Source organism: Xenopus laevis, chromosome 4L (assembly GCF_017654675.1).
Source record: "Xenopus laevis strain J_2021 chromosome 4L, Xenopus_laevis_v10.1, whole genome shotgun sequence".
NCBI classification, from domain to species: Eukaryota; Metazoa; Chordata; class Amphibia; order Anura; family Pipidae; genus Xenopus; species Xenopus laevis.
Genome location: NC_054377.1, coordinates 95,608,034 through 95,624,271, shown reverse-complemented (window position 1 = coordinate 95,624,271; position 16,238 = coordinate 95,608,034). Strand labels below are relative to the sequence as shown.

Genomic DNA, 16,238 nt, shown 5'->3' with positions numbered 1-16,238 from the left:
AAAAACATATTCCTCATATCCAAAAGACATACCAGTAATGCAAGAGAAATAGCAGTCAGACCATCTATAGACTTATAGTATATATATATGGTGTATATGGCACACTGCAGTAAATGTAGTCTCCCACCACAAAAATCTATTTTGAGATTCCCTAAGCTTCAGGGAAATAAATTTAGTCGCACCATCATCATTCCAAGCCAAAAATGCGTTTTAGGCTATTGTACCACGTGTCTAGTACAGACAAAGAGTTTTATATCTACTGGAAATTTCTGTCAGGCCTTTGTGCTTATCATAACATTGATTCACAGAGCACTTGTGAACATATATCAAGACAGGGCAACAGATGTAGTTATAAAATGTCCATCTAACTTTCCAAGATGATGTATCAGATCTTACAACTAATGCATCATGGTCTAAAAGTTCCCTCATGTTTACAACAGAATACCTTCAGGCCCTAGGTGTTTCTACAGAAATTAACCTACTCATGATGGTCAGCCCCTAAAAGGGTTAGATATTTGAACTTTCACTTCCCTTTCTTCAGCTAAGGATATTGTGCCCAACATATCCAGTTTATCTTACCTTATTATTTAACTTGGGTCTTGCATTTCTATACTGAAACGTATCATTCTGCAAAGGATTTATTATATCAGCAAGTTACAAAACATTGCTTGTAGACTAACTGTAAGGAATCTCTACAGAGGCTAATCTATCCTCGCTATGGATACATACACAGAGGACTTAAGTTCTCTCTCCTATGAAAAGTGTTTAATAACCCTACAGATTTGAGCTCATTGTCCATTAAATTAGCTTGTCTTCTATCCACAGTTTATCAGCAATAAAAACAGTACTCTAATTTTGGCCCTTTGTTATGAGGGATCACATTTGTTATGAGTTATAACATTATCCTTAGAGGATCACACAGATTTTTGCAGTGTGGTTGAATTAGACATAATTTAAGACTCCGATCATTGCCTTGCTATATTTATAAGCCTCTTAATTTATTTACACAATGTATTCCTTAAGAGGAAATATTACATATTATTAATAACTTACAAATAATATCACAGGATTATTCATTTTTGTCCAATCTAAAATTTTGATGTTGATACATCCCATTCAAGGAAAATTCCTTTTGAAGATCCACAACAACCAAGGCTACCCTGAGATGTCTTATTATTTTAATATAGTAGCATTGTGGCATGCTTGACATAATGAGATTCATAAAACAACTACTAGATGTGTGGTATTCTCCCATCAGCTGTTGCTAGGTGGCAATCTCCCGTGGAACAAAGAAGTGTTTGCAGGAATCTATGACCTGCAAACAACATTTGTTCAAGGGATAAGATTGCCACCTAGCAATAGCGCCCACCCGTGTCCCACCCTTAAATTGCAACATGTAATTCCTTCCGGAATTCCTAGTAGTTGTGATTATTTAGTGGATTTTTCTTCCTTTCCCTCTTGTTGTAAAACAAAATCTTGGGAAGAAGTTGGATTATAAATCCAAAATCACAGAGGACAAGAAAGGATGTTACTTCCATCACTCTGGATGTGTCTAATGTGTCTTTAACCAAATTGATTGGGTTCATTTCATAGTGAATGTTATAATACAGGAAGCTAGATGTTATAAATCATTTAGTTCCAGAAACTATAGCCGTATTGCCTGATACTTCCACCCTGAGATGATGTATATATTTCTCAACAACATTTATTGTTACAACTTTCATTTAGTTTATTAGACAACTAAGGCTTAAACTGCATCTTGTCACTTAATATTTCTTATTATCTCTGCTTTTATCAAAGAGCATTCCCTTATTTAGGATTGTCATCCACAGACTCCCGGTAAAAAATCTAACTTCCCCGTTCAGCTAATCCCCTTCCTGTGATGTCACACTGCTCCTCACTGTCCAATCAGCACTGAGCAGACCTGTGCTTGCTCCCACATCTTAAAGGCACAAGCACGTCGGAAGGGAAATGCGAAAACGTGGATGTAGTGTTAAAATAATTTTTTCCAGCGTATCTTCGGGAGGCTGTCGCTTAACCCATCAGCTGTTGCTAGGTGGCAATCTTATCCCTTGAACAAATGTTGTTTGCAGGTCATAGATTCCTGCAAACACTTCTATATGCTCAAGCTCAAAATGTTCATCAACTTCTGAATGCTGGAGATGCATTCAAAAGTCGAAAAGGGGTAGATTTTAAATTAAAGACGTCAAGCCTGTCACATGGCAGCCGCAGCAAATATGCACTGAATTTACAGCACCTGCAGTAAACTACATTTCAGGTGATAATGCAGTTGGGGGTTCTTTTGTGGTGGAGTTATCTATTAATTGTATTCTATTCTATTAATTGTCACGCTGGCCATTGTAATAAAGTGCAAGAGCTGCCGCCGTATTGAGAAGTCTCCTCTTGACAAAACCATCAGCGGAATGCTAAAATATAATTGGCGGGAAAAAAAAGAACCAGTCACTAAAACGCTAGATCAGAACCATTGAAATTGCTCTGTGTTCTACAGCCTCGATTTGAACATGAACTACTGCACCCCTACACTATGAGATGAGAAAAATCATGACCTTTTAAATGTGCTCTCTTAAATATCAAGCAGGCCAATGCCGACTGCTGACGCATTAGCCGGGACGAGAGCCGCAATAGTTGGTCGTCAAGGCAACAGCTCAGCGGTAGGAAACCTGTTACTATGGCACCCAAAATCTTTCATTCTGCCCATAACCTCCTACTCTGTAATGTCGTCACTACCCGAGTTAACCGCGCCGCGCTTGCGTACTATCACTCACGGGGCGGAGTTGTAAAGGGCGCTGAGAAGCTTGAGCCGGAGGATATAGTCGGCGCACCAACCGGAAACGCTATTGAAAGAGTTGATTCCGGAGGGGAAGGTGATTAGTGGGACTCTCCGGGGGGTATGTTGTCAGGGGGATTGGGGGGTTACAGGTCCGGTGCCCCGAGCTCTTAGGTGGTGGGGGCACCGGCGAGCATGGCCGTTCCACGACCTCTTCAGCACTGAGCCTTGTGGATAGACCGACCAAGAAAGCCCGGAGGAGGATGAGCCTGCTGTGTGCGCAGTATCTCAGGTGAGCGACAGTCGCCCACGGAAGGCACAACCTGGTGACAGCGGTCGGTATATATATCGGTGACAGACACGGATGGTGGGCAACTGGGGCTTATGGGAAGTTAGCGCTGGAGCTCTTAGTGGGCGCCTGGTACGATACTTATACCCATATAGTAGGCATATCCAACCTGCGGCCCTCCAGCTGCTGGTGAACATTACATTTAAGCGTCTCTTAACAACTGAAGCATGGTTCTAAGAAGTATAACAAGAATAAGCTCGGTGTGTTCCATTCTAGATCAGGCATTTTCCAACCAACAGCTTATTTTGAGTATTTTAGTTTCATTACAACCATACAGACTGTAGCTTTCCCTTTTGCCCTGTAAGGAATGAATTTATTATAGGTGCTGTGTCCTTTGCCTACTACTGACTCCCACTGTCTTACCTTCACCAGTTACATGTGTTTAATGAGCAATTATTTTATATTATTGTTTTTCCTATAGGAAAACTGGCATAGGCTTCTGTTCCTATGGAATGAGACTTGGTGAAGTTTGGAGTGACTTTAAAATTCTTATTAGATGATCCCTGTTGATGTCTTTACCTTTAGGAGCTGACCAGAATGGCCACATTGACAGTTATGACTTGATCTTATGTAACCAATTGCGTATAATGACTTGATTATACGCTTTTTGGGTCCATAGCTCTATGTAGGGTTGCCTGTATCTTGGAGGCTGGTGTGGCTGGAACATAACAGAGGATTATGAGTTAGTGTTTCATTACACATTCCTGCTGAGAAATGAATAAACGGCTTCATACAGGCCTGACACAATGTAAGTGGCTACACTTACAAAAATGTGAGGAAGGGCAGATAAGGGTGTCTTGGAGTTCTTGACCGCACTACAGTAGTAAAATAATATAATTGTTCTATTTAAATCCACCGATATGTTTTTTTCTGTGCAGGGCTGGCATTCATACAAGTGAACAGTATTTGTCATATTATACTAGGCATATTGGCCTCCAAGGAAAACTGAAACTGTCTATGCTATCTTCCACGGACTTGTATCAAAATCTCTTGTTAATTCTGGGGCAGGCAGTTTGGGCCCAAACAGGCACAGTCAGTTTATTAGTCTATGGTAGCCAGTATCACTTGTTTCAACCATTTCTGACAGTAGACAGTCCCAATGGCATGATATTAGACTTGGGGCAAGTACTGCAAACTGTAAATCTTTGAAATCCCATATAGTGCCTTATACAGAATATTTTGCATAGCTAGTTGCATGGATAGAAAGACTTCAGAAGACTACTCCCATATAGACATCTATGTCAAAGTTTTGACTTTCTGTCTGCTCTAGCCAATTGCCTTTCAGCCGCAGTCCTTATCAATGTGAGCAAAACTGCAAAGATTTTGGATTGAACTAGAGCAGAGAGTATAACCTCCCACATGCATATGGTATTTCAGTGCTTACATGAGCAGCCTCAAAATTCCCAGAATACGAGGGATGGAAAATAATGCTGTATGCTGTTACTTAGCCATGCTTAGCTATTTGCATCTGTAACATGTACAGTATTTGGTTTATGTTAAGCTTCTTGATAAAACGAGAGACCCTAAAATATTGAATATATATATTTATCTCTTTATTAGTGCTGCGCTGAATCCTCTAATGTGGGCTGAATCCAAACATATGCAAATTAGGACACAGAAAGTTTCAAAAGGATGTGTGTGTGGGGAGAAAAGCTTCCTTCTTTGTAAGATCAAAAGTCTCATGATAAGAAGGGCTCAAATTCGGTTTGCCAGGGACGTATGTATATTCGCCTGAATCTTGCTGAAAAAAGCTCTGGTTTGGCTGTTACCCAGCTGTGGTGCATCCATAATACATATATAATTATATAATGTATTCAGAATATGGGTAGGAAAGTATTTGGACACCCCCTTCTTATTAGTGGAATAGGCTATTTTAGCTGCATTTATTGCTGGTGCAATGACATTTCTACTCTGCCCCAGTCAACTGTAAGTGAAGAAATTGTGAAGTGTAAATGGAGGAACGTCATTTGAGTTACTGGCTGGTTGGAACTGGAATGTTGACTGCGAGCTGGCACTATTCCTACATTCGTAATCAACCGCTCTTTATTAAAGATTTTATTTTTCAATTTTCCAAAACATAAGAATTTATAATAACAAGGAAGAAAGGAAAGAGAGGGAGGAAAGGAAATAGAGTGATGCAAGGGTACCAATTATATAATGACAAGGTAGAATTCAAGTACAGTCAAATATTTTGCAGATCCAGCCAGGTCCCCCATATGGCTTCAAATTTCTCTGGGTAACCTCTTGCTAGGTAAGTGAGTTGCTGACATGGGAGGAAATCATTCGCCAATTTCTGCCAAAACTGTAGAGAAGGGCGAGTCAAGAGATTTCAAACACATTAGAATTGCCTTTTCTACATAGTATAGCAATTGAAGGTATCGCATTTTGGAATATGACTGGAGCTGTAGGTTCCCTGTTAAACCGAACAGGCAGAGTTCTGGGAAGCGGATATTTGGGAGAACAAGCTTCTCATTATTTTACGGGAGACCGTCACTCCAAAATCTCAGTATCATCAGGCACATCCAAAATACATGATGGCCCACCTCGACTGCATTTCGGACACCGATCACACATTCTCATAGATTTTTGTTAAACAATAGGTGTCAAATACGCCATGTTTAAGAACTTGATTTGTATATACCTATCCCTCATAGAGATGGATAGCTCTGGGACCAACTAAGAGCAGCCTTCCACAACTCCTCTATTTCAGGGATATCCCTTTGCCATTTCATCCTAGTTTTCTCTAAGGGTGCAGAGCCCGATGTAGCCAGTATAATGTATAGCCAAGACCTCAAGTGTTGTTTCAGCTAAATTTACTGGCCTTGTGGGGAATTGTTCTTAGAAAGCATGTCGTATTTGCAGATATCGTAGCCTCTCGACTTAATACATCATAGCTTTCATATTCTCCACCAGAATTAATATCTCCCAGAGTTTTAATTCCCAGTTGGGCCCATCTAGAAATTATCTGGTATGAAATGGAATTGTGGACGGTGGTTATTTCCTCAATGGGGTTTTAGGGGACCAGACATCAGAGGAGCCCTGAACTAACTTGGGGGACTTACAAAAGGCCTGTATTAGTCACCGACCGCTCTAATGTTGTTGTGTCTGAATGGAAGGAAATTCCCCCCAACTTTGTTCTTGCAGCTAATGGAAAACTTTTCCAGAAGAGTAGAGGTTGATATAGCATGGAGAATTTGTTTACATGGATAAAGTAAGATGTAGATAAAAATGGAAGGTGGCAAGTTTTATCATTGCGGGAAATTGTAGTTACATTTTTTATATGTTTATTTATGCAGTTTCTTTATGAAACTAGTAGGAATATTTGTTTGTGAGATTTAACTGGGTTATTTTCTTGTTTTTCTACTGCTTACATTCTTGTGTTCCTGCTCTTTGTGTCTGCTGGTTCTGTTTGATTAACACTAAAGCAAATACAGCTACTGGCAAATGTATTGGCATCCAAAAACTTGTTACTTACTCGTCGACATATAATTCTGAGCCACCTAACTACTATATCGCCTCCAATTCTTTGCTCCTACAGCAGCATTGTAATGATGACTTCACAATACATTCTTCACTTTCACATTCTCTTTGCTGGGACACTGGGAGGTTTGGGGAATTCTTACTGGTAAAATGTCACAGAATCTTAAATAGGAAAAAAAACATATTTGCACTGAGTGCTAATTCTAATTAACACTTGTTAGGGGTTTCAATCCATTTAAAACATACTTAACAGGCTGTATAGTAGGTCACTTTTTACCTGTTTAGTGGTGGTAAACTGGAAAAAAAACCTTAAGCTGGCTATAGACCTGCAGATTTTATCCTTATGATTGTGCATTGCATTTACAACTAACCATTCAGATTAAAAATAGTAAAAAGAACAAATCAGACGATGCATCTATGGCCAGCTGTAGGTTTCAATCTTGAAAAAGCTTTTACGTTTCATATCTCTCAAAAGCTCTGTTTGCAAATTTACTTAGAGGTTTAAGGACCACTTCCTGGTGCCACGATTTGCATTTTTTGTACTAGGCCATATGTATCACTGCAGTGGTAGCAGAAAAAGTACAGAAATCACCAATAAAATGAAAAACAGCATTAGGTGAATAAACGGAAATATTCTTACATCTGGGTTTGACTTTTCTGGCAAAGTTGATATAAATACAGCAAAGACTGGGCTTAATTTATTGTGGGCTTTTTTCCCCCCCTTACCTTGTGCACTGCTTTTCCCTGTGCACTCGCCTAATCATGTCTCTAGCCAGGATAATTTATATCCATCTTAATAAAACCTAATCATTTAGAAATACATCATAATATAAGTGAAACGTATTATTTTTTTTTGTACCTATGCCATTCTATTGTTTTGGCCAAATCTGCTAATAAAATTGAGTGCTGAGAGTTGTTGGCACTGCATATCTATAAGCAGGAGTTAGGTGGGTTGAAGGTATCCCCTGTCAGATGTAAGTGCAGGACTGCTTTGTACTCGGCAGCACTGTAAAGGTGGCCATACATGGAGAGATCGCCAAACGAACGGATCTCCCTCCGATATGCCCACCTTGCGGTGGGCAATATCGGGCTGATCCGATCATGGGCCCTAGGGTCCAACGATCGGATCCTAACGATGCCTAACGGGCGGTCGGATCGCGGGACCGCAACAACGAATAGATGCGGCCGCGATCCAACGGGATTTTTTGTCCCATCCGATCGAGATCTGGCCGACTTTCGGCCAGATCTCGATCGGTGAAGCCCGTCGGGGGTCCCCATACACGGGCCAATAAGCTGCCGACACGGTCTGTCGGCAGCTTTTATCGGCCCGTGTATGGCCACCTTTACTCTCTCCGAAGTTCCGAATTACACAATGGATGTCTCCCATAGACTCCATTTTATCCTAACTATTTCCTTTTTCTCTGTAATAATAAAACATTACCTTGTAATTGACCCAAACTAAGATATATGTAATCCTTATTGGAAATAAAACAAGCCTATTGGGTTTATCTAATGTTTACATGATTTTCTAGTGAACATTCTGGCCAACAGCTCCTATACCTGTATAATATTTAATATAATATTGCATTTTCCTTTTATAGAGAAATCATTTGTCCCTGTTGAGCCTGCAATCTAATTTCCCTAACATACCCCCACTATTTTATCAGGAGCTAATTAACATTACTTTGTATTTTGTAAGTTTTCCCCATGCTTGTGTTGGTTTCCTCTCACACTCCAAACACCTGTTTAAAGTGAAATATTACATAATTTATTGGTCCAACCCCTCAACCTCAGGACCAAACTACATAAGACATTTCTTTTTTTTTTTATATTAATTTTTTTTTTAGATATTCTCTCATCAGCCATTCATAACAGATTAAACTACTACACCTTTGAATGACGCTATGTTAAAAATACGTACATAAATTTATTCTTTCTAGTAAAAAAATGTTCTCGCATACTGCTGCTGTCTCATACATTGGTGGGGTTCACATCTATCCATCCAAAGTCTTAAGGCCAACGTCTCATTGTGGTGCTGCTGCTGGCTGGGGGAAAGTTGCGGCCTATTGTGACCCCATGTTTGTAGGCATAAAAAAACGGCATGTGTTACATTAGCCTAACAGTTGTTTCCTGTTGTAAGCAACATAAATCAAGCTGTTTGCCTCTTCGGAGTTCCATCTGACTCATGATAGATTTTTTTTTTTAAAGTTACAGGTCCATATATGAGATTTTGGGTTTGATTTCTTTGTCCTTCTATTCTTGACAAGAACAAAATGCACGTAAAATTGTAAGGTATGGGTAAAAATATATAATAGTTAATATAATATTTAATTTTCATTAGGGATGCACCGAATCCAATATTTTGGATTTGGCCGAACCCGCGAATCCTTCACGAAAGATTTGGCCAATCCGAATCCTTATTTGCATATGGTGGGAAGGGGAAAAATTTTTTACTTCCTTGTTTTGTGACAAAAAGTCGAGATTTCCCTCCCGTCTCTAGATTTGCATATGCAAATTAGGATTCGGTTCGGCCGTGTAGAAGGATTCGGCCGGATCATGCTGAAAAAGGCTGAATCCCGAACCGAATCCTGGATTCAGTGCATCCCTAATTTTCATATTCCACAGTGTTTTACAGAGATAAATCATGCACATATCTTTGTCCCAGTTGAGCTTACTATCCAATTTCCCTAACACACCCCTCACTATTTTATCAGGAGCAAATTAACATTACATCTATTAATGTTTTACATTAGTCTAACATTTGTTTCCTGTTGTATGCAACTTATTCAAGCTGTTTGCCATTTGGGAGTTCCATCTGACTCATGCTAGATTTTTTTTTTTCTACAGGTCACAGGTCCATATGTGAGATTTTGGGTTTTATTTCCATGTACTTCAATTCTTGTCATGAACAAAATGCACATAAAAATATAAGGTGTCTGTAAAAATTGCTGTTAGGCTGTGAGCACACAGGCTAAAGGGCTCCACTGCTCTCAGCCTAAATCAGATTTGCTTCATGTCCCTGCTCAGTTTATTTAAATCTGATCCGCTTGCGCGTGTGTTAAAGGAGAAGCAGTTTGTCAATAGGTTAGCCACAATAGTGTAAGCTATAACATGATTTATTCTGTAGAATGCTTTACCATACCTGAGTAAACAGCTCTAGAAGCTCTCTGTTTGTTTAGGATAGCAGCTGCCATATTCACTTGGTGTGACATCACATCCGGCCTGAGTTTCCCTGCTCAGTCATAGCTCTGGGCTCAGATTACAGCATGGAGGGAGGGGGAGAGGAGCAAACTGAGCATGCTCAAGCCCTAGCCCTGGAGGTTTAAGATGAAAACAGGAAGTCTGATACAGAAGCCTATGTGTACACAATAGAAGAAAACATTTTGTACTTTCTTTTGACAGATGACTCAGAGCAGAATTACTTTGAGGGTTTACTGGTGTATTTATAAAGACCTTTCTGATAAAGCTTACTTAAGTTTAGCCTTTCCTTCTCCTTTAAAGGAGGCATCTCTGGCCTGACCTCCTCTTCATGTGAGTGCATGCAGGCGGATCAGATTCAGAAGGGACACAGGTACAGTCCCTCAAGAGCTGCTAAATGTTCTTTCCAAATAAGCAAGCCAACACCTGTCCAGGTGCACACAACTATACTTATTTTCAACATATGCCCCTGTCAGAGCAGTCTCATATTTTGAAATGTGTTGCAATAGTATTTTAGTGACTGGAACAAAACTGTCTCTCACACACCCTTGACTCAAAGATGTCTGCACGATGATAGAGGTTTGGCAACCTCAAATCCAATGTATAGAGAAAAATCCAAAGGTACACAGAACAGCTGCAAGCAAGGAACACCTTGCACCTTGACTTCTGCATTAAACGTACCTTTGGATTTTTTTCTATGCAGTAGTATTTTAGCCAATATAATGTGCTTGTTTCCCATAACAAGAGATCCTTTTTAATTGTGAGTGTTGTTTTGTACCTTGTTTTTATCCCTTCAGTATTTTCATATCTGGACATTTTTTTTTTCTGTTTTCTATTTTTCTAGTAAATAGTTTTAGAAATATGCCAGCTCAACTGATAAAACTTGTTTGTAGCAGCTACCTCGCAAAGGAAATCTAGGTGAAAATTTGGGTTTATTATGTAAAACAATAAACAGTACGGTTTTTTTTTTCAGTATAATTAGTAAAACAATTAATGCTTGGGGGTCACATGGAAAATTTAAGGAATTTAAAAAAGTACATTTTATTTACAAACAAAAGAGACCTGTTTTTGGGAAGGTTGAATATTCGGGAATGTTTGAAAGGAGGTACAATCAAGAAGGCTCACGAGACATTTCACAGGTAACATTGACTAAGGTGATAGATGTGGCATAAAGATTTAAAGGAACATTTCAGTGTGAAAATAAAAACTGTGTGAATAGGCTGTGCAAAATAAAAAATGTTTCTAATACAGTTAGTTAGCCAAAAATGTAATCTATAAAGGCTGGAGTGGCTGGATGTCTAACATAATAGCCAGAACACTACTTCCTGCTTTTCAGCTCTATAATTCTGAGTTAGTCAGCTACTTGAAGGGGAGTCACATGGGACATATCTGTTCAGTGAGTTTGCAATGTATCCTCAGCATTCAGCTCAGATTGAAAAGCAACATATATGACCCATGTGGCCCCCCTCAAGTCTCTGATTCTGGCTATTATGTTACACACCAAGTCACTCCAGCCTTTATACATTACATTTTTGCATAACTAACTTTATTAAAAACATTTTTTATTTTGCACAGCCTATCTTTTTAGCCAGTTTTTATTTTTATATTGAACACTTCCTTTAAAAGAAGGACCACTCCATCAGATTAGAGCTATCCAACTGGAGGCATGTGACTTGGGATGTGACCCTCCAAGTAAAGTTTATGGCACCCATGCTGCCAAAAGGCTCATACTTTTATAATCCTTTAAAATCATTGTTTATATTGGGCAGCCATCAGGGGGGAGAGTTGTAGGGGGGCCCGAGGGTAAGGGGCGCCCGGCCACGCTGCACTTTCTTGATTAGCCGGGCCCCCCTGCTTTCTGAGAGCTGCTGACTTCAGGCAGGGTGGGAGTACAAGGGGTGGTATCTTCTGTCCATTACTTCCCCTTATTGGTCACTGAGTTTAAGTCCCGGTTGAGCTGCTCAGGGATTGGATAGCTGAGGTTTGAACTTCTCCTCCCGCTCATCCAATCATCATGCAGCTTTACCGGGACTTGAAATTCTGTAACCAATAAGGGAAGAAAATGCTGTCACTGGAATAAGATGCAGCCACCTGTGCTCCCCTCCTCCCTTCTAAAGTTGGCAGCTCACTGACAGCAGGTGGGACACACTAATGAAGTAAGTGTAACATGGCAGGGCCCCCCTAAAGGAAACCCTTTGTGGTCCCTGTTGGTGGTGGGGCCCTGGGCACCAAATTTTTTTTAAACTTCTGGGAGGGCAAGTTTTTTTCATGGACGTTTAAGGAGGGCCCTGGCCACCAATTTTCTTATAACGGAGGGGGGGGGACCCCTGGCCACCAATTTTTTTCCCCATGTGGTGTCCTAACCACCAATATTTTTTAATGGGAGGCCCTGATCACAATTTTTTTTTTTTTAAATGGGGGGGGGCCCTGACCACCAATATTTTTTTATTAACATGTGGGAAGCATAGCCACCAATGTTTTTTTTTTTTTTTTTTGGTGTATGGTGGTGGGGGGTGGACCTGTAGGTGGGGATTGTGGTGGGCGCAGCCCATGGGGCCCAGAAAATGTTTTTGTATGGGGCCCTGTGATTTCTGATGGCGGCCCTGGTAACAATAAATTAGCTGGGCGCTCTTTACCTGTTGTATGGGTTACAGTATTTTGTATCTAATCTGTATGTATCTCTATAACCTATTGATAAGTCATCAATGAACTTGTAAAGGCATGTCATTGGCTTATTGGCCTGTGTATGGGGCCCTCTGATGGCCTTCCCCAACCTATATCTGGCCTGTATATCAGTAGTTGTGATCCAATCATTGGGCCATAGAGCCCAACAATCTAATCGGCCCGATATTGCGTAGTTCTAGATGGGCATATCTGTGAGCCACACATTGAGGATCTGTGGCCAGCTTTTGATGGAACCCTGTGCTAATACCCGTAGCAGAATGATGTAGGGACAGGGGATGGCCATCTGGCCTTCCTTTTTGCAGAGTGCCAAAACTTTTGTTTTAGATGTTGTCAAATGTGTATTTTTTTTTTTTTAAACTTCTTTTTATTGATTTTAACAACAATGTATCCACACGAAGAGATACAAATCACAAAAAAAAAAAAAAAAAGAAAAAGGGAAAGGAAAGGTAGAAGAAAAGGAAAGTACAGTAGAAGAGAGCGGAGGGGGGGGTCGAACATACAGAGTAATCATACACTATAACACATTGCCAACATTCTAGACCTCAAAAAACATGTGGGCTGTTAGTTGCAGGGTTAAGCACCCAGATCATCCAAATGTCTATGAACTTGTCCATACAGCCTCTAGCAAAATAGGCAGCTTTGTAGCATGGCAGTGCCTTATTAACTAATTCTTTCCAGGTTGCAAGTGTTGGAGGATCAGGCCTGTTCCATTTCAAAATTATCTGTTTACGTGCATAGTACATTAACAATTGAAGCAATGTTCTGTCGGAACCCTTGTCAAAAAATCCCTTAGTCAAACCCAAGAGCGCCAGTGCTGGGTCCAGAGGCAACTCGAGGACCATTATTTTAGATATAAAGGCGGTTAGTTGTGTCCAGTAGGTCACTAGTTTGGGGCAAGCCCATATCATATGTATCCAAGTCCCCGGATGGCCGCACCCTCGAGTACAATTGGCGTCTCTGGTGGGAGTGATATGGTGGAGGCGCTCAGGAGTTAAGTAGGAGCGATGTAGGAATTTCACCTGAATCAGCTTGTCTCTGCTGGCAATCAAGGGTTGAGTCAGTAACCGGAGAATTTCCGACCACTTATCGGGGTCTAAATCCACTATGTCTAAAAGCCATTTGTCATAGGTGCGGAGCTGCTGTCTATCTTGCCATGATTGAATGGTTTGGTAGATAGTGGAGAGAGGTTTGGGTACATCCTGCAGTTGTAGTTTGGTTTCCAATTCGGAAGCTTGGATAAGTGTCAGAGGACCAACGAGTTGCTTTTTTGCTGCATGGTGGAGTAGGCAGCTCCGGAAATATGCCGCCTGGGTAACTGGAAACGAGGTTTGTAGTTGGTCTCTACTGAGGAATTGGTCCTGAGGGAACAAATCCTTCACAAATCTCAGGCCGGCTGTGGCCCAAATATGATAGTCGGGGATGTCCAGCATAAGAGGGAAATTCATATTGCGCCATAGTGGAGCATGAGGGGAGTACACAGTCAGTCCCTTGGGGGTGAAAATAGATTGTGTTACTTTCCAGGCTGTGATAGTGGTGATCATGGACCTGGTGACCATTGGGTGTGCCTCCCTTCCCCTGTATACCAAGAGCCGCAGGGCCTCCCTCGACCCCAAAACGGCAGCTTCCAGTGTCACTGCCGAGTTCGAGCAGTCTGACTCAAACCACCATCTACTTGTCACCAGAATTGCCGCCAAGTAATAGTGGTATAGGTTGGGCAATGCCAGGCCACCTGCCTGGGTTGAGCGTTGTAGAGTGGAGAAGCTTATCCTCTGGTTTTTGTTGCCCCAAATGAAAGAGCGGAGTTGTGAGTCCACATGAGAAAAAAAACATTTAGGCAAGCAGATCGGCGTATTTCTGAAAACATACAAGAATTTAGGGAGAAATTTCATTTTGACCAGGTTGAGTCTGCCATACAGCGAGAGAGGAAGCAAAGCCCAAAGTGAAAATTTAGTTTTCATGTCAGTGAGGATAAGGTCAATATTTAGTTTCCTATACTGGGTGACATCTCGTGTAACCTGATACGTGAATTTGTCCACCCATTGGAGTGGGGAGTCAGGGGGTAGGTGATTTTTGGCCTCAACGTCTATCGCGAATAGGGTGGATTTTCCCCAGTTCACTTTCAAGCCCGAGAATTTACCGTTCTCATCAATAACACTAAGGAGATTGGTCAAGGAGCGGTTGGGGCTGTCGAGGAAGAGAAGTAGATCGTCTGCGTAAAGGGCAATTTTTCCCACTAGGTTACCCCTAATTAAACCGCCAATGTCCGGCTTATTTCTGATTATCTCGGCCAATGGTTCCATAGCTAGGCAAAACAGGAAGGGTGAAAGCGGGCAGCCTTGCCTGGTGCCCCTCTGTAGTGCAAAGGTGGGGGATAGCATATTATTCGCTCTAATTTGGGCCGTGGGAGAGTTATACAGTGCCTGAAGCCAGCAGAGGTACCGGGGACCAAAGCCGAAGCGCTTTAAGGTCTGCCAAAGGAAGGGCCATTCGACCGAGTCGAAGGCCTTCTCCGCGTCCAGAGCCGCTATCGCCCGAGTACCCACGTTATCATGTTGCATTTGGAGGTGAGTAAAGAGCCTCCTGATGTTCACATCAGTAGCTCTAGTGGGTATGAACCCAGTCTGATCAGAGTGTACTAGATCTTTCATAAAAGGCTTGAGCCTGTTCGCCAGGATCTTAGCTAGCAATTTGGCGTCAAAATTTATAAGGGATATCGGGCGATAAGCGGAGCACTGAAGTGCGTCCTTCCCTTTTTTGGGTATTAAGGATATGAAGGCCTGCGACATTGACAGAGGTGTGGCACCCCTGCTGGCTATTTCGTTCAATAGATCAGTTAGGTGGGGTCCCAGCAATTGTAAGTGGTGTTTGTAGAACTCGGCTGGGAGCCCGTCTGGGCCCGGGGCCTTGCCTGTGGGGGAAGCTTTCACCGCCTCTTCCACCTCCTCAATTGTTATGGGCGCTTCCAAGAGTATCTGGCTGTTGTCAGAGAGGTATGGCAGCTGAGCGGCTCCCAAATATGTGAGAATGTCCTCATTAGTTTGCACTGATTTGGCAGAATATAAATCTTGGTAAAACTGTTTGAAGGCATCTAAGACACGGCGGGGGTGCGTGACCAGGGTGTCAGTGGCATCTCTGATAAGGGGGATCGTGGCCGTGGGTCTGTCTTCCCTGGCTAGCATTGCTAGGAGTTTCCCTGCCTTGTCCCCAGACTCAAAAATCGTGTATTGCTGTCTGAGTATGTGTGCCTGTGCACGTTCTATGGAGGCTAATGAAAGGAGACGGGCTGCCTGGAGCCACTCATTCCTCATCTCTTCAGTGGGGTCCCCTAGGTAGGCCTGCTCTTTTTCGGCGGTCTCTGCCTCTAGTGAGTCAATCTTTTGAGCAAGAGATTGTTTGGCCTTGCTGATCCCCGAAATATAGGCTCCCCGTGTTGTGGCCTTGAAGGCATCCCATACAGTGAAAAGATCTGCTGTGTGAGGGTTTATTTGCCAGTAGTGAGAGACTGCGGGTTGTACTATGGCTTCCACTGTTGTGTGTCCCACCCAGTGAGGGGAAGCCTCCATATCCTATCGGGCGGATCAGGGTGCAATCTAAGTGTTAGTGTAAGCGGGGCATGGTCCGATATGCCTCTCGGCAGGTATTCTATCTCTTGTATGAGCGGCAAAGACTCAGGGAGGGCAAAGACCAAATCAATGCGGGAGTGGGTTTTATGAGAGGCCGAGTAACATGAAAACTCTC

General features: G+C 41.9%; 1 protein-coding gene across 5 annotated transcripts in view; it reads left to right on the top strand.

Annotated features, from left to right (window-relative positions):
- Positions 1-2,860: 2,860 nt before the first annotated feature.
- The window catches only part of smg7.L (SMG7 nonsense mediated mRNA decay factor L homeolog), a 49,459-nt gene continuing 36,081 nt past the window's right edge, over positions 2,861-16,238 (top strand). For 4 of the 5 annotated variants that reach the window (XM_018256752.2, XM_018256751.2, XM_041589322.1 and 1 more), the window contains exon 1: positions 2,868-3,080. In XM_018256752.2, the coding sequence (XP_018112241.1) occupies positions 3,052-3,080 (29 nt within the window). In that variant the 5' untranslated portion in view covers positions 2,868-3,051. 5 annotated transcript variants of the gene reach the window in all.